General features: G+C 41.4%; 1 protein-coding gene across 1 annotated transcript; it reads right to left on the bottom strand.

The window, feature by feature from the left end:
- Positions 1-6,661: 6,661 nt before the first annotated feature.
- On the bottom strand, positions 6,662-17,784 carry LOC149288254 (allantoinase, mitochondrial-like). Its single transcript, XM_089491996.1, has 11 exons — positions 17,632-17,784; positions 16,983-17,134; positions 16,488-16,602; positions 13,695-13,841; positions 12,805-12,850; positions 11,735-11,828; positions 11,078-11,264; positions 8,923-9,061; positions 8,527-8,699; positions 8,035-8,067; positions 6,662-6,823 (listed from the first exon to the last, which is right to left on the bottom strand). Exons 1-11 carry the CDS (start codon positions 17,782-17,784, stop codon positions 6,662-6,664), a joined length of 1,401 nt encoding a protein of 466 aa, XP_089348122.1.
- Between the last annotated feature and the right edge of the window lie 266 nt (positions 17,785-18,050).

The raw sequence follows: 18,050 nt of genomic DNA, 5'->3' as shown, positions 1-18,050 counted from the left end.
TTTCCTAGCACTGAACTTCTGGACAGAGTGACCAGGTCCTACCTGCTTCAAGGTCCCATGCAGGAGTCCTCTCTTCCGCGTCGATGCCGGTCCCCGACAAGCCTGGAACTGCACACGCGTGCGTTCCACCATCCAAATTGGCGGACATATGCGTTCTGCCATCAAAGATGTCAGATGCGTGCGTTCCACCGGCAGAGTCACGTGTTCCACCATCCAAGATTAAAGGGATATCAACACCTGTACTCCAGTATTACATGATCCTATAGGAACCTTTAGATCACGGCTCCTCATCCTATACCCCTGGCAACTAAGGCATGCCCTGGATACCAGGAAGCATTTAAACCCTCAGCACACAACATTCAGCGCTCGGTTATTGAGCCTTTGTGGAGAGATATCCCAGCGTTATAACACCTGTCCCAGGTACCTTGTTCCTGTTCCCGCTCCTGTTCCTGACTCCCAATTACGGATTACTCTGCATCTGACCTGGGCTATCCTTTTGACTAGGCTACCTGCTACTTGCCTCGCCCTCGGTTCTGACCTCGATTACAGCTTGTCTACCCCTCCTGTTGTGATGCTTCAGTACTACCTAAACCCCTTTTTGGGTCCTTGCCATTGGATTCCATCTGCAAACAGTGCAAGGTTGTCCTACAGACGTGACACTATTGGAGCCACAATCCCTGCTTATGAGTTACAGCCCAGAGTGCTCCTATGACCACTAGAACCACTTTGGCCTTCACTCTGGTACTTCTAAAGCTCCTTATACACCCTCTTCGTGATGTTGCCGTCACTTGACACCAATACATCTATCACCACCACGGTCATCTGGTCTTTGGTCTACTACCACAATTTCAGGTTGATTGGCCAGTACCTGCTTGTCCATCTGGATCCTGATGTCCCCTGCTATTCTTCACAACCTTCTGTGGAATCTCCCATTTGGACCTGGGAGTGTTTAGCCCGTACTATGTGTAGATGTTTCTGTATACAATGCCAGCTACTTGGTTGTGCTATTAAGGTGTACGCTGTTCCTGAGGTGTACGCAGAGTGGGGCAATTGCCCCAGGCGGCACTTTTGAAGAGGCGGCACGTTTTTTTTTTAAGCGGAGAAGAGAGAGGGTCGCCGAGTGGTTTTCGCCTATCAAGTTGTCAGTACCCGCTCGGCGCCCCTCTCTGTTCTCTTCAAGCCCTCTAGCTCGGTGCCGGCTTGTAATGTTGAGCGCAGGAATATGACGTCATTTCCGGTGTTCAGCAGTGAAGCAGCGCGCACCGCGGACGAGCAGGGAGACTCGCCGCAGGACTGCTGGAAGGTAAGTGAAGTACAACTCTGCTCCATGCCACTCTTAACCCCCCTACTTACCAGGAAGGGTAGATAATGAGAAGGTAGGGAGAGGAAGGGTAGATAATGAGCAGTGGCGTCGGCATTTCAAACTCTACCCCAGGCGGCACTATGTCTTGGGCCGGCCCTGCCTCCGAGCATATATCACTATATGTCACTATATGTTGGACTGTCTCCGAAGCCTCTCTACATAGCCTGCACCTAGTGCGGTAGATGCCTGCCTCTAGGGATCTGGTGCCTGCTCTTGTGCTGCCATTATTAGGGCCGAGTCCAGCCCTGTCCAGCAACTGGTAGGATTTTCCAATGTCAGCCACCTCAGCTATTTTTCTATGGGACATTCTATGCAAGGTCTTGGCTTGCCATGGTACTTCCTCTACTTGATTTCCTTGCATGTCTGCTGCTGGTTCAGGCATTCTCTCAGCAGCTCATCTTTGAGTGCCACCTTACTGATTTACTCCCAGATGCTCTGGGTTTCACCCAGAACAGTGGCTTTGACACTTATCAGACCGCGTCCGCCTTCTTTCCAGCTGGTGTACAATCCCTGAGTGTATATACATATATAACCGGAAAAAGGCTCCACTCTGCATTACCACAGGAGAGCAGTGTGTCTGCTTTAGAACTTGATGGTGTACTTTATTGCTCTAATACATCTCATTGTATCTGCAGGAGTCACATATATAGCTTGTCATCACTCTTGTCTGATGTTTCCCTGTTAATACAATCTGAACCGACAGCTGTTTTTATAGAAATAGACTGTTGGATGCTAAGAATGGCTATATTTTATATCAGTTAATTTAAAAAAAAAGAAATGGAGGCAGAGTAAGAAGACTGCTTATAAGCTGTTTTGACCACTTTTTTTATACACGATGTGTGCATATTTAAATGCCCAATGCCCTGTATATCCACATTCTTGTTATGACAGAAACAGATCAGTACCCTGCACTCTGAGCTCGCTTCACCCCCTCACACCCACTTCCACACCCCTTGTTTATGTCCCCAAGCACTTAGTGCTGGAGCCGTTACTGTTTAATCTTCTGTATTAGAGTTACTTCACCTGCAGGTTCCACTGGTATGACATTTGTTCCATTTGTACATAAAAAAGATATTTACACATTTTCATGGGGACATGAGAGTGATGTAACATATCATGAGGTTAGTTAAAGATGAGAAATCTAGTTGTGTTGCATAAGCATTGATCACAATAAAAAAGAATATTTGGTATAATATTATGGACAGTAATTTTCTCTCAGCCATTAGGTTCCATCAAGTGTGAATTCCTCTCACGGAACTGGTACAAACAAAACATCATTATGTTTCATGATAACTGTAATGGCAAATAGAGATTAAATCAAGAAAGGGCATGAAAAGCCAGTGCTGTTAAGAAGCGGCTAGATATCAATGAGAATATGGAAGTAATTTAGAATTTTAGTTTTTACTGAACAATGCCAAGGGGACAGGATAAACTACATGTAAAGTTCCATCTTAAAATATGTCCAGGCCAATGTGAATGTACCGTATTTGCTCAATTATAAGATGACCCCCCCAAATTTTATAATAATATAGGACTACCCTATAGGCAAAAAAAGCTTTACTAGTAAATATTAATTCATATTCATATTCTGCCCCCCAGAAATGCCTTATACCCCCTATATGCCACTCTGCCTCCCTAATAAGCCCCCAGATATGCCTTTTAACCCCCTATTTGCCACTCTGCCCCCAGATATGCCTTATACACCCATATATGCCACTCTGCCTCCCTGACATGCATTTTAACCCTCTATTTGACACTCCCCCCCAGGTATGCCTTATACCCCCTATATGCCATTCTGCCTCCCTTATATGCCTTTTAACACCCTATATGCCACTCTGCTTCGAGAAAACCATTGAACCCTGCTCCATGCCACTCTTAACCCCCCTACTTACCAGTGCACCCCTTTACTTGCCCCTTTACTTGTGACCTGTGCTCCCTGGTTTCTAGTGGGCAGCCGGTGGAGGTCTGTGCGAGGCTGGCAGAGGTTGCCAGAGAGAAGGATCCAGGTCCCCTGTAGCGCTGCGGAGGATCTGGATCTTAGTCTTGTAATCAGACCTCTATTTGAGGTCTGATTAGAAGACGACCTTAAATATATAAAACGAGGGATATTTTTCAGAGCATTTACTCTGAAAAAAACTTGTCTCATAATCAAGCAAATACGGTATTTCTTTCTGAAGCACCTAACATAGGTAGATGTCTGTGTCTGAAATATAGGAACATTGTCACACGATGAATTTTCTACTTGTGAACATTTATTTTACTGCAAAATACAAAAGACCCGGTGTTATTAAAGCTTCACCATATACCTCTAGTGTCTCCAGCTAGATAAATATCTATTGAAAATGGACAAAAAAGTTTATTTTTATGAGCAAGTGCTAAAATTAGCTCTGTATCTTCGCTAAAATCCTGGCATGGAATAAGTGAATTGGCCTGGCTCAAAGATGTCCCAATTAGGACATGGGCGCAGACTGACCAGAAAAATAAATTGTGCACCTCCCAAATGTGTCCTTTTAGCCCTCAAACAACCAGACAAACCTATGCATGGGTGGTATCACTGTACTCAGAAGATGTTCCTTAACTCATATTGGGTTGTTTGTTTGTCAGCGACATATACCAAGGGCTGTAAATTCATACAATGTGTGTGGAAAAAACACAAAAATATTACTACCACAAACTTGGACAAAGGTAGGTATTAGAATTTGACCAATATTTGAAATACCCTACATTAAATAATTCTAAGTCTATCATCACACCCCTTACTTTGGCCGGAGCCATTTTTATAGCTGCTTGCACAGTCCAAGTCAGCACTGAGTCAAGAAATTTGGACCATTTACCCCCTGGGTCAGCCCACTTACCTCACGTATATCACAAGAGAGAGTTCCTTACCACAGTGAAATAAATAATGATTTAATGGTAGTTGTTTTAGTATGTTCATTATATCCCCTTTCATGAATTGCGCCAATACTCAATACTCGCGGTACTTTTCCCTCTTCTGGCTGCCTTCAGTAATGAAGGGATTCGCAAGTCATACATGGTTATAAATGTGCAACCTTATTTTAAATGTACCCATCTCTGTTTCCATCCAATATGATTTTTGGAGACACCACTGAAGTTTAATTGTCTAGGGATGTTCATAGCTTGTTCAGAGTGTTGTTAGCTCACTTCTGATCCTTTGTTTTAGAGTTTTATGGAATGTTTTAGTAATATGTTTTTTCTTGACTTAAACGATATAACCCCTTTTCGTCATTGTAAATAAGGGAACTTGGCGATTGAACAATTCAAAGATGCAAGTGCTTATCTTCCCTTCTAATGTCCAACATATGTATAAGTATCATGCATGGGAAACATGAACCCTGCCAGGCTACAGAAAAGTGCAGTGATCTACAAAATGCTTGAGGTAAGGTACCGTATTTGCTCGATTATAAGACGAGGTTTTTTTCAGAGCAAATGCTCTGAAAAATACCCCTCGTCTTCTAATCGGGGTCGTCTTCTAATCAGACCTCAAATAGAGGTCTGATTATGAGACTAAGATCCAGATCCCCCGCACCGCTGCAGGGGACCTGGATCCTCCTGTCTCCCCCCCCCACACTTACTTACCGGTGCTTCCTGCTGTATTGCCGGGGCAGCGGGTTGACGTCTACGCGATCCGCGTAGACAGCGTCCGCTGCAGCCGGAAGGAGGTGTGGCTAGCAGCGGGGGTTGTCTGCGTCCGTCGCGGATACCTTCCCCGACTGTCAGAAATCAGAGTTCCCCGCACAGGTGCCGGAACTCTGATCTCTGACAGTCGGGAAAGGTATCCGCGACGGACGCAGACAACCCCCCGCTGCCAACTCCACCTCCTTCCGGCTGCAGCGGAAGGAGACGTCAACCCGCTGCCCCGGCAATACAGCAGGAATTTGGAAGCACCGGTAAGTGTGTGTGCGTGTGTGTGTGTTAAATGGGGGACATAGGGCATTTCTGGAATGCCTTATACCCCTATATGCCACTCTGGCACTTAGGGGGTTAAAAGGCATATTATGGGGCAGAGTGGCATATAGGGAGTTATAAGGCATTTCAGGAAGCAGAGTGGCGTTAAGGGGGCATTTAATAGAGCACTCTGCCTCCTGAAATGCCTTATAGAGTGCTCTATACAATGCCTTTTAACTCCCTTAATGCCACTGCCTCCTGGAATGCCTTATACCTCCCTATATGCCACTCTGCCCCATAATATGCATTTTAACCCCCTAAATGCCAGAATGGGATATAGGGGTATAAGGCATTTCTGGAGGCAGAGTGGCACATAGGGGGTCAAAAGGCATACCATGGGGCACAGTGGCATATAGAGGGTTAAAAGGCATATCATGGGCCACAGTGCCATATTGGTGTGGCAAGCCTGGGGGCAGATGTGCGTAACTGGGGGACAGGTTGGAAAATACAAGGAAATAAAAACAAAAAAAATATTTTTCTCAATCATAGCTTTTATTTAAAAAAATAGTTTACATGAATTAACATTTACTGGTAAAACTTTTTTCCTTTAGGGTCGTCTTATATTCAGGCTTTTTCTTTTTTTCCTAAGTTAATATTCAGATTTTGGGGGGTCGTCTTATAATCAGGGTCGTCTTATAATCGAGCAAATACGGTATATGTGTGATGGAGTCTGGTAAAAAAGTTGTGTTGCGGAATATAATTGTAAGGTGCTGACAATGCTAAAGATTTCCCAATAAAGGTTCTGCACTTAACCACATCACAATTTTATTTTGGTGGAATAAGATATTCATCAAGTATAGATCAGGAGTCCAATCCAACTCTGTGTGGATGAAAATTGATGAGACAATAGCCAGATGACCAACAAGCCCCCAAGTGGGTCCTGTCTAATATCTGTGTTTTGTCACAGTGGTCATCATCAATTGCTGCCAATCAAGACCAATTGCTGCCAATCAAGACCAATTGCTGCCAACCAAGAAATAGTGTATTTGGCCTGGTAAATCTACCCCAATCAGATAAATCAAACATTTTTGATTGATATTTCATATCAATTAATTCACAATTTTGTAAAAACAAAAAAGAAGCGTCTAAATTATATTTACTGTGTGACATTTGATGGGCGTGGAGGAGTTGTAAGCATTGCAGAACTACATAATTAGAAATGTCCTTGCATTAAAGCAGTGAACATAACATGCTGTAAAGTATCAAAGTTGCTGATGTTGCAATGTGCTCTCCAGAAAAATATGGATAAACTATGGTGATCACTAAGAACACTTAAAGTGACCAAGGACAACACACTAATATGTGTGGCTCATATACATTAGATTATCTTGTTTAGTAATATGGGGCCCTGGACTCTGGTGGATTTATTGTGCGAATAAAAACAGGCTTTCCTGAAGGTTTGGGAAAATGTCTGCCTTTGTGGTAGACCAGGATCCCACGGAGAATAGTTGCCACCACTTCACCCTGCAGGCAAAATCCCAGGTATGGGTTAATCTGTAAAACATAAAAAATGAATTGGGTTTAAAAAGTACGTATTATAAAACACTCAAAACCTTCATAGCATGGAAGAATTATTATTATCGTGTTTAGTGCAGGGGTCTACTAGTTTTATTAAATTCACAGTGCAATGATACAAACAAAAACCTAGCTACATCTAGAATCTAAAATCTAACTATTCCTCCAGTATATGCCCTTACTTGGGATGGACATAAATCCAGTGATACCAGTTAACCATCACCAGTTTTTTTATTCATTGTGGCACTGCTCAGCAGCAGTACCCAGCAAATGAGGTTCCTCTACTGAACACTTATGCAACATTGGATTTTAACCTTCCTATCAATTAGGAGTGGGTGAAAGGTACAGAAAACATTGCTTATGCACTTATCAAATCTAATATAAATTTGACCAAGCTGATTATCGGATATCAGATGTTCCCATTAACAAATGTAACAATAAAAAATATAGATTGGTATAGCTTTCCTCACAGTGTAAAATAAAGTTATTTCTACAGAATGTGACCATGCCTAGTAATGTGATGGAAAGTCAGGGTCTTTAGGTGCTGGCACATTGTGCAGGCTAAGAACGTGTTCCTATAAGCACTCTTCAATAATACCCAAAGATAATACAGCGTAGCAGTGAGATATTACGGATTTGTGGTGAGTAAATAAGATTTTAGGTGAGAAATCAAGAACAAGAGAAACCCTCTAATGTTCGGTAGACTGAGTTATGATTGCGACATCAAACAGCATATAACCTGTGCAGTTTTCTTGTTCTCCACCATCCAAACCTAAATTCACAAACACTGCAGATTTGTGCTTCCATTACAACTCTATAATGGGGCCACTGTGCTAGCCCCTATGTGGTTTGCATTTATGTAACCCATAGAAAATAGATATCATAATCTAAACTAAACTATGGCAGCTGTGCCAACTGGCCACATATCTCCATTGGATCAATGGGCCTGTTAAGGATATCAGTGATCTCTCTTTTAAACGGCCCATTAAACAGTGGAGCTACAGGGAGCCTAATTGTCCAATAGGAGTGGCCACTCTTTGCCAGCCAACAGTAGACAATTACAAGTCTCCATTTTAGTTCTCATATAACGCTATGAGATTTTCTAAGAAGTCGACTAGATTTCACGAGGACACCACATGCTGTTCAACTGGTTATATTTTTAATATATGCATTAAGTTTTGTGATAGTACCTTATTCTTGTGGTGAAGTCTCTTTACCTGCACCTGTTATGGAACAAAAGGCATTGGTTAGGCTTGAGAGAACATACTGTATAATGGTAAGCGACCAAACCTCATCCAACTTATCCATTACATAACTGATACTCTTCTCAATGTTTTGTAGATATTTTACTGGTGTCTGGATGTTACATACTCTGCAGATAAACAGTGACTTTGTAAATGTCTTTCGATTTGCTATGTAGGCAGATTTGATTGCATTAGTAGAAAATCAAGTAACATGTCAAATATCACTACCACTAACATCTGAAATATGCCTGATAAGTGACTACATTTGGCCTTGTATGCATACAACATTCATCACTGGCATGGACCATATCTCAGTATCTGTGCATCTGTGCTAAAAAATGGTTATCGCAATAATATTTGGGGAGGACAGTATGCTAATAAGGTATTCCTCATTGATAGACAAATGCTATGTAAAATTATTTTGCTTCTCCGCTCTACCTGGAACGCTTTATCTGGATCCCAGATGACAAAGTCAGCATCATATCCAACTTTAATAGACCCTTTGCAATTGCCCAAGTTGCACAGTTTAGCTGGGTTACCACTCAGCAAACGAGAGACATCTGGCAGGGTGAAGCCTCTTCCTTGTGCAGAGCTCCAAAATAGAGACAGCCCTGCGAAAATTAGAAAAGATTTCTTAAACAAACCAGCTACTTTATGTGTTTAAGCTCAAGGCATATTGATGGTATTTGATGGTATTTTAAGTTTATCGTCCAGTTACTAATAACACTACTTTAAATACTAGGGACTTTTTTATAATGGAGTAAACTCCCCTTTAAGGGTTGTTAAAGCATGCCTCCATCATAGCTTCTGGATTACACAGGACCCCATACTCACCAAGCTGCAGGGAGGAAATTCCTCCCCAAGCACCCATAAAATCTCCATCCTGCAGAAGCTTGAGATCCGGAGTACAGGGGGAGTGATCAGATACTACCATATCTATGTGGCCTTGTTGCAGGGCATTCCAGAGTGCCTCCTATAGAAGGAACACACACTATAGGTGAAGGTGACTTTTTATATGCTCCTTGAGCATAAAATACAGAGCTGTATACAGTAATGTAGGTAAAAACCAACAAAAACGTTGGTTTTATTTCATTTTGCGCCAATAAACTTCTCTTATCTGGGGGCTGCCATTGTTTTCACCGGTGAGCATAGGGGCAGTATTTCTTTGGTACCTCACCCCACTCTGGGCAATATAACTAACACACAACCTTACACACATGCTCACTCTAACACCATAGAAGAAAGAGGGAGGTGGTTATCAGGAAAGACTTTTGATCTCAATAAGTATAGCTTAGAGCAGGGGCGTCCAACATGCCGCCCGCAGGCCAAATGCGGCCCGCCGGACCTTGAGGTGCGGCCCTAGTGAGATCCGCAGGCAGGGCAACCAGGATCGCAGAATCGCAAGGGCCCTGCTGCTTTCCTGTGGGTTGCTCGCGCAGCAGTCAGTGTTTATAGCATGGATATGTAAGTAGGAGGGCATGGGAGCCAGGTTTCAGCATGTATTGGGTGACTTGGAATGATAGAAGTGTGATTGCTAACAGCAATCACAGTCCTATCATGCCCAGGTTCCTGCATTTACTGATTGGCTGAGCATGATAGGAGTGTGATTGCTGTTAACAATCACTCCTATCATGCCAAATCAGCCAGTACATGCTGGAACCTTGGTATGCCTGTGCATGATAGGAGTGTGATTGCTGTTAGCAATTATATATATATGTTAATATTGTTACTGTATTTCATTGTCCACACTTTTATTAAAAGTAAGTAACACACCAAATTGGACAGAAAATACAATAACAATATCAATTTATATATGATTAACAGCAATCACACTAATATCATGCCCAGGCAACCAGTACATGCTGGAATATTGCTATTTAATTTGTTTGTACAATTCTGGTGTGTTACTTTTATTAAGTGTGGTTTTTTAATTTTATTTTTAAAGATGGGGGATCATTTTCTGTTTCGGTTTCGATCGAGAATTTTCATTTTGGTGCATCCCTAGAATAAATAGAATTATTTAATTTTTACTTATCCAGAGATAAAATGCCCTCTTGAATTTGTAGTCACGTCAGAGGACAAAACTTTCTAGGCCCAGAAATCAGTGAGAGGCATTGTAAAGGATTTTGTGTCATTTATTTTATTTCAATCTGCATGTCTTATTTAAGGCCGTTTTTTCTCTCAGTGAAAAATGAGTGCGCCCCCCGAACATATACATTTCTGATGAAGTGGCCCACTGCAGGAAAAACTTGGACACCCCTGGCTTAGAGGGAAAAAACAGGACTGTGTGATATTAACAAATAAATGGAATTAACAAATTGCAGGAGGGAAGTTTATTCAAAGAGGGGTACTATTAAAACAAGAGGTCATAATATAAAAACTCAGTTTTACTTTATTGAGCGGGTGGTGCAACAGCATCCCCGCAGAGGCAGTAGAGGCTAGTATAGTGAGGGAATTTAAACAAGTGTATATATATATATATGTGTTGGTATCATTGTTGATATCATTGAGTGATTTTCACCACGCTGAGCTGTGCAAATAAAGTTCATACTTAATTAATCAGACTTTCAAGCTGGGTGATTATCATATTATTTACCACAAGGTTGTATGAAAAAGGGAGTCTGGTAAAAAATAACAGATCTGGAATACATACAAATGGCTAACATAAAGCTGCCTGAAAACATTATATTATGCAAAAACTACTTTAAAAAACATTTTTATCATATACTATCTCATACTAATACAATCTTAGTTAAAGTGCACCTTGAACTGTTCTATACCATTCATTGAGAAAAGCTTTATGATACAAAAAAATTCCTTCTTTAGATTAGTAAAGAGAACACTATGGCATTATTTATAAAATCATACAACTGGGCATTGAAATCATGGGACAGGAAAGAATGCCGACTGTTATGTAAGTGTAACCAAATTACGTTTGCAACACAATAACTACTTATCTCACCTGTACAATGTATAATAATAACTTTACCTTGTTGGCACAGTCCCTTACAGGGGGGCAGCATTTGTAGTATGTGGCTCCAGGGGGGATATTCTCAGCACTCAGTGATAGGTAGTGATGAGTAGTCTCTACAGTGATAGGTGCCCCAGCCTTTTTAGCTCTTCTAATAATGGGAATTGATTTCACAGAGGACAGATGTACAATGTGACAATGAACCCTGGGAACACAGGGACAAAGTGGTCATTCACTGAATGATCTATGGTATCAGTGTACGTAGCATGTCCTTGACTTATGATAGGTGATATTCAGGGCCGGCGTCACCTAAAGGCAAAGTAGGCAGCCCGCAGCCGCAACCCGCCGCCCACGGTCATTCATTAGAAGCGCAGCCGGGTCTTGCGGTGACTTCATGGGAGGCAGGCAGCCGCGAGCCGCCGGCCGCGGCCATTCAGTAGCCGCGGCTCACTGTCACTATGGGATGGAGTGGGAGCGAGTCAGCCAGTGGGGGTGGAGCCAGGGGGCGGCAAAATTATGTTTTTCCTAGGGTGGCAAAAATCCTTGCACCAGCCCTGGTGATCCTGGTGTACTTTTAGCCATGTTAGTAACTGATAACTCACATAACGTTGATGTGACTAGGTTAGAATGTGCTCTGTTTGTGGAATATCATGGGACCCTACAGCTGGTACTCACTGATACTGTAAACAGAGATCAGTGACAAGCTCAATTGCAGCCACTTCCATCTCATCTGGACGTGAACTGAGGAATGTATCATACAGCACTGGATCTGGGAGGAAACAGATAGATGTAATGTGTATATATAGTGTTAGACTATCAGCACAAAACTTTGTTGAACATCCCTTTATTGTACTGCACTTTGCTTCATTTGCAGACCTCACAACTCTGACTTTAGAAGACCAACCACATAAATGATTAAGAGTGAGGAAAAATCTTGAGGGCAGGAAACTGTTTCTTGCTAACAATCATCTGTATTCTCTAAGCCTGCTTAGGTTATATGACACTAGTCATAATTCCGTCCCCAGTGGTGGATCAAGGTAGGGTGGGGATGTGGGACAACACTGTTTCAAGGCTTCCTTCTCCAAAATAATAATAGATAGATGCCATTTTTGTGAAAAATTGTTTCACCTTACCAGTCCGCAGCAAGATAACAATTAGGAGTGCTCTCGCTTTATATCAAAATGTAAAAACACAGAATTTGACAGCATGTTAGAACCAGTTGGTTCATGTAGTCTGCCCCTTTGCCCTGATGTAAAGGACTGGAAAGCTCTAAACATCCTCAGGAATCATTTTTAAGGGGACAGGAAGGGGGACTACCATGCAAAACTACATGAAATTCAGCTAATGTCCACACATTACAAAAGCCATGAAGTTTCCACTGTAACATGTAATGTTTGACTACAAAAGAAGCTTCTTCTATGTTTCTGCAAATACCCATGCTGCAGAAGAGATGTCCCATACACCAAGTGGACCCCATCTGGACATCACCCAGCAAAACAAGTAATGTATTCCTTCTGTGCAGTGCATAACTTATACTACAAGTAAGCAGCAAACTGGGGCCCTTGCCACCAGGGGTCCTGGGACAAATGCGCTATTTGCCCCATTGTTAATCTACTCTTGTCCTATATAAATAAATATCTTTCTGCATATGGCACTCATTAGAATTAACAGCCACTGCAAAATTGCACAAAGGTTAAAGTATAAATGTATGTATATCTCTACACGTGTGTAATGTCTGCCCTCACCTCCACATGCAGGAGATCCATCAGATAAGTCAAGTTCAGCATGAAACTAAAATAAATTTGAAAAAAATCATTGATTTGCAAATAATCACAATTTCAAGAAAATATGATTCAACTGTGTTAAATATATACATTTAAAACACAAACAGCCAGGGGCGTAGCTAGAGTATTTGTTACCTGGGGCGGATCCTGTGGCACCCCCCCCCCCACATACACAACACACTTAACTCCCACCACTACGCACTGAACAAGACATTGTCACTTTTCTTCCTCCTCTTCGTTCTTCATCTTGGCTCTTCTTCATCTGTGTCCTTCCGTGCCATGAGCACGGAAGGCGGTGGGCGTGGCTTTAGTGTTATGCGCCGGGATATGACATTAAATCCAGACCTCCCACTCGCTTGACTGATTTTAAGCCGGTTAGAGGGAGTTCTTTGATCTCCCCAACCGAGCCTGCTCTGGAGGGGTGAGCAGCTGATAACAGCCTGGTGGCACCTCCTTGATGAGTGGTACCCCCTTAGGTACACCACTGCAGATAGCTTTACTATTATCAAAATGTAAAGATATGGACATTAATATCACACATTGAACAGAGCTCTCGCTTTTCAAGTGGTCTTCTATACATGTTATTAACTTCCTTACATTTATTAAATATTTTTATCTCATTACATAAGCTATTGAGAAGCATTACTTTCTATGTTCACAGAATTTTTCACTTTTTGCCCCATTATCCAAATACTATGGTAATATTAAACTCTCACTTAAGCACAATGAAGAAAAACTAATTCCAAGTTCTAGTATTAGTTATTTACAGTTTTCACTAGTAGAATGCATTGATAAACATAGAGTATTACCCTTTGCAGAATATACCCCCGAGCGAGTTAACCTGTACTTACCAGCAGGACACTGTTAGTCCCTTGTAACTCTGACATGGCTGCATGCAGATCCATTAGACTGACATGTGGAAATTCTGGTACCCCACTGGAGATCAGAAAACACTTAAACCCGGCCACACCTGCATGTAGCATAGGGATCAGCTCCGTCTGTCATAATGCAACACATAGATCCAAATTATTGTTAAAAAAAAACACAGACCACATTTTTTAAAACACCAAATGCAGGAATATTTTGCTAGTCTCCATAACACGATATATCGCCTTGGCCCCAAAATTCTTCTTCAGAAATTTGTCAGATAAACAGGACCCTATCAGGTTCACATAAATTGTGACAGATTCTTGTGTCATGTATTTGAGATGAAAGTTAATTATTAATATAAACATGTTTTGTCTGTGTCATTGTCCTGTCTATGACCATTCTGCAAACATTTTTATGTACAGTATTTAGTCTTTTTTAGTGTACTTTTGACATAAATGAAATAACGCCATATGACAGGAAAGTGTTACTAGAAAATAATTCACAAGGTCGCCTAAAATTCTGATAAATCTTTTCATTCATTTGCATCCAAAAAGTTAATTTAAATTTGACACTTAGCAAGGAATGCTGTAGTATCTCTAAGGAATAAAGGATCATATGATTGAATTCAAATTGTGAAGAAAACCCCTAAAATGCATAATAAATAATTATGGTGAATAATCTGTAAAAAGAATCTAACTCACACCTATTCTGATATCATCATATTATTCATACTTAGGACTATACTGACCTTAGAAAGAAATTGAAGCAACATTTCACTTAGGTGTAAGTTAGCTTACTCACCATAATTATTTATTATGTGTCTTAGGGGTTGCCACAGGTGTATAAATTCAAGCACCGAGCCACACAGCCTGCATTTACAAATATTTGAGAAAAAAAGGTTAGTTCTGAAGAGCTCAATGAATTCAGGCGTGGTGCTGTGATAGGATGTCACCTTTACAAAAAGTCAGTTCCTGAAATTTCACCCCTGCTAGATATTCAAAGGCCAACTGTAAGTGGTATTATTGGAAAGAAGAAGCATTTAGGAACAGCAGAAACTCAGTCATGAAGTGGAAGACCACATAAAGTCACAGAGCGGGGTCACCGAGTGCCCGAGGTACATGGTATATAAAATTTGCTAACGCTCTGCTGATTCCATAGCATAAGAGCTCCAAACATCCACTTGGATTAATATTAGAACAAGAAATATGTGGCGGGACAATGCTAAGCGTTGTATTGAGTGGTGTAAAGTACGCCATATGTGGACTCTGTATCAGTGGAAACGTGTTCTGTGGGGCGCTTATGTTCGTCAGTCTGATGGGTGAGTCTGGGTTTGGCTGATGCCAGGAGAATGTTATCTGCTTGACTGCATTGTGCCAACTGTACAGTTTGGTGGAAGAGGGATAATGGTCTGGGCTGTATTCAGGCTGTGGGCCCTTTACTTCCAATGAAGGGAAAGCTTGATGCTTCAGCATACCAAGACCTAGCATGACTGATCCCCAGTGCACAAAGCAGGGTTAATAAAGACATGGCTGGATGAGTTTGGTGTAGAAGAACTAGACTGGCCCTCACACAGCCCTGACCTCAACCCCACCGAACACAAATTATTTAACTATTGACACTCTTCCTCAGTCAGCATGCATAATACTTGAAAATGCCCATGAATTGTGCCACTGACATCATCAAATATATAAATAACTCAAGTCAGATTTTTATTAGCTGCATTTTTTGTTAAAATCACTTCAATTTAAGTTAAAATGATTATGTTTGTCTTTTATGTGACAGTGAACTGTATTTATAAAGAAATATCCTTGTTTGTTTCCATGGTGAGTGCTCTACATTCAGGGCTTTGCCACAAAATTGTCTCTTTATTAATGAGCAATAATGTGCTTTTGCAAATGATGACACCATTTCAACTGCTGCGGGCCACACATTCCCCTCACTGCACTATAGAAACAATCAATAATTTTGAATTACATAGTTCTCATATATGTTGGGATCAGAGCCGGCCTTAAATGTTCTGGTGCCCTGTGCGGACTACTCCTCTGGCGCCCCCCCATCCCCAAAAAAAGAAAGGAAAAAAATCTCCCCCCTCTGCCCCTTCTCACTGCCTCTCCCCCTGCCCCTTATCACTATCTACCCCCCCTGCCCCTTATCACTATATCTACCCCCTATCCTTACTTACCTTGTTGCCGGAGTCCTACAGTGGGAGCGGGAGGCGTCCATCTTCCCGCTCTGCCGCGGTGCACGCTTCACAGCTGAGCGCCAGAATAATTCTGGCGCTCAGCACAAAAAGCCGGCACCGCGATGGAGTCACGGAGAGTGAGGGGCGCCGAGCGGTTGCTGAAAACTTCACGAGCAACCACTCGGCGCCCCTGCCCGGGACTTAAATGAAAATACCGTTTTTTTTGGTTTAACTTTATTTAACATCCTCCATGTTAAATAAAGTAAAAAAAAACTTTATTTAACATGGAGGATGTTAAATAAAGTTACAAAAAAACAATCAATGTTATAATTTAAGTCCCGGACGGCGCCCCTGTTGCCATGGCGCCCTGTGCGGCCGCACAGGTCGCACACCCCTAAGGCCGGCCCTGGTTGGGATATCTGTGTAAGAGATGATAATACAAAATGTTTCCATTTTGTATTGGTCACAGTGGTCACAGTCTAGAACCCACAACGCTATTTGGAAATTAGCCAGCCATTTTCAACCACCAATTAAGTGACAGGTCACCGACTCGAGCCCCTTACTGCAGACACACTTCTTTCAAACGGATTACCTGATTATTAGGAATGACACCACCCCAAAATGCTACATCTACAAAACATTGCCCTTCGGCAGCCTTCAGCTTGGTTCGGAAATTACTCAGAGATGTGGTAGGTGGCAGGCTATTTCTGTAGAAATACAATAGTGAGTGGGTAAACAAACAAGATTATTAGCAGTCACTTATCATTTAACTCTAACTGTAAATTTATGCTCCTTTTAATTAATATGAAAAAAACATGTTTAACACTTCAATTCCTTACCCATAAATTCATGGGGCCTGCATATGTTATCCATACCTACCTACTGAAAATACAGACTCGTAGTTGATAAATGGAACACCCTAAATGTGTTTAATCTGACTCCTGGTAGCTATGTAGAAACCATGGAGAACAGGAATTTAATGCCATTACGTGAAGCTGCCTTACTGATCCCAATGGATCATCATAGAAGTGTAGCATTTCTTCACCCATTGTTTTTAGATTGTCCCATACTTTCCTACTTTTCGTACAATGGCATATCTACAATTGTGGTGATTCCTCCCGAAGCCGCAGCCAGCGTAGCCGTGTGGAAACCTTCCCAGTTTGTGCGCCCCGGCTCGTTTACATGTACGTGTGGATCAATAACTCCAGGCATAACCACAAGGTCCCCAACATCAAGGAGCTTTAAGACAAAAAAAAGGATTATATAGCAATATTTTGACCTCTTAAGATTCAAAATATCACTAACAAGATATATAATTAACCAATAAGGAAATACTAATTTGACATTACTGAGAACTTGCAGAATTGGACTTATGATGCAAAGCCTTTCAGGACAGAGTGTTCACAATGACAGATATTACCATTTAGTAACAGAGGATTGTAGTGTAACATTGGAGTAGATATAGTAAGAGTAGAACATTTGTATATGGTTTGTCTATTCATTGTTTTATTTATTTAAAACAAGTTTAGTGTCAGCTAACCCCAGATTGGCCATGTGTTGGTTGCTATGGTAATAAGATAATTTGCACCATCATCCATGTGTTTTCATGGTGTCTTATCCTAGCACTTATTAGATCCATGCCTTTGAAAGGGAAACACTTCTCTGAATGGTGGAAAACAGTATGCAAGAGATCCCATTCAGATTTTTTGTAGAGTTTTAGAATCTCTCCGTGTTACCTTTGATCCACTTGCTGGTTGCTGGCTTCCCCAAGGGTCAATACTGACAATCTTGCCATCACTAATGAAAATATCAGCTGGAGAGACATCATAACCAATTACAATTCTCTTACTTCTAATGATTTTGACTTCTGATCCAAGATCCAAATTCATAATTACTTCTAGAAAGAAGATAAATATTTTTTTGAATGACATCTGTTAAAGAGAAACTGTCATCTTTATGTTTTTACAGGTATTAGCATAACTAAATATATTCAAAGTGCATAAAGCTATAGAACCAGGAAAAGAGGAGGAATAATTACAGTTATAGTAATCAAGTTATCAACAAAAGTGTGGATGTTAGGGTCCACTCAGGTGCAAGTATAACAGGCTTTTTTCTCCAAAACGGTTTTGCAGTAATGCCTCAATATTAGGCTTGT

The sequence above is a fragment of the Sceloporus occidentalis genome, unplaced genomic scaffold (assembly GCF_023333645.1).
Source record: "Sceloporus occidentalis isolate IW3139 unplaced genomic scaffold, rSceOcc1.0.p SCAF_53, whole genome shotgun sequence".
NCBI lineage: Eukaryota > Metazoa > Chordata > Lepidosauria > Squamata > Phrynosomatidae > Sceloporus > Sceloporus occidentalis.
The sequence above is the reverse complement of the archived record's forward strand: the minus strand, read 5'-3'. Positions and strand labels throughout refer to the sequence as shown.

What these genes read in the sequence shown, in the direction of transcription:
- LOC149288254 (XM_089491996.1), bottom strand. Translation starts at nt 17,784, where the DNA reads ATGAATTTGGATCTTGGATCAGAAGTCAAAATCATTAGAAGTAAGAGA. An exon ending in AACCAGCAAGTGGATCAAAG is followed by an intron (nt 17,135 to 17,631) that starts GTAACACGGAGA and finishes TTTGTCTTAAAG; the next exon opens with CTCCTTGATGTTGGGGACCT. An exon ending in AATTTCCTCCCTGCAGCTTG is followed by an intron (nt 8,700 to 8,922) that starts GTGAGTATGGGG and finishes TAATTTTCGCAG; the next exon opens with GGCTGTCTCTATTTTGGAGC.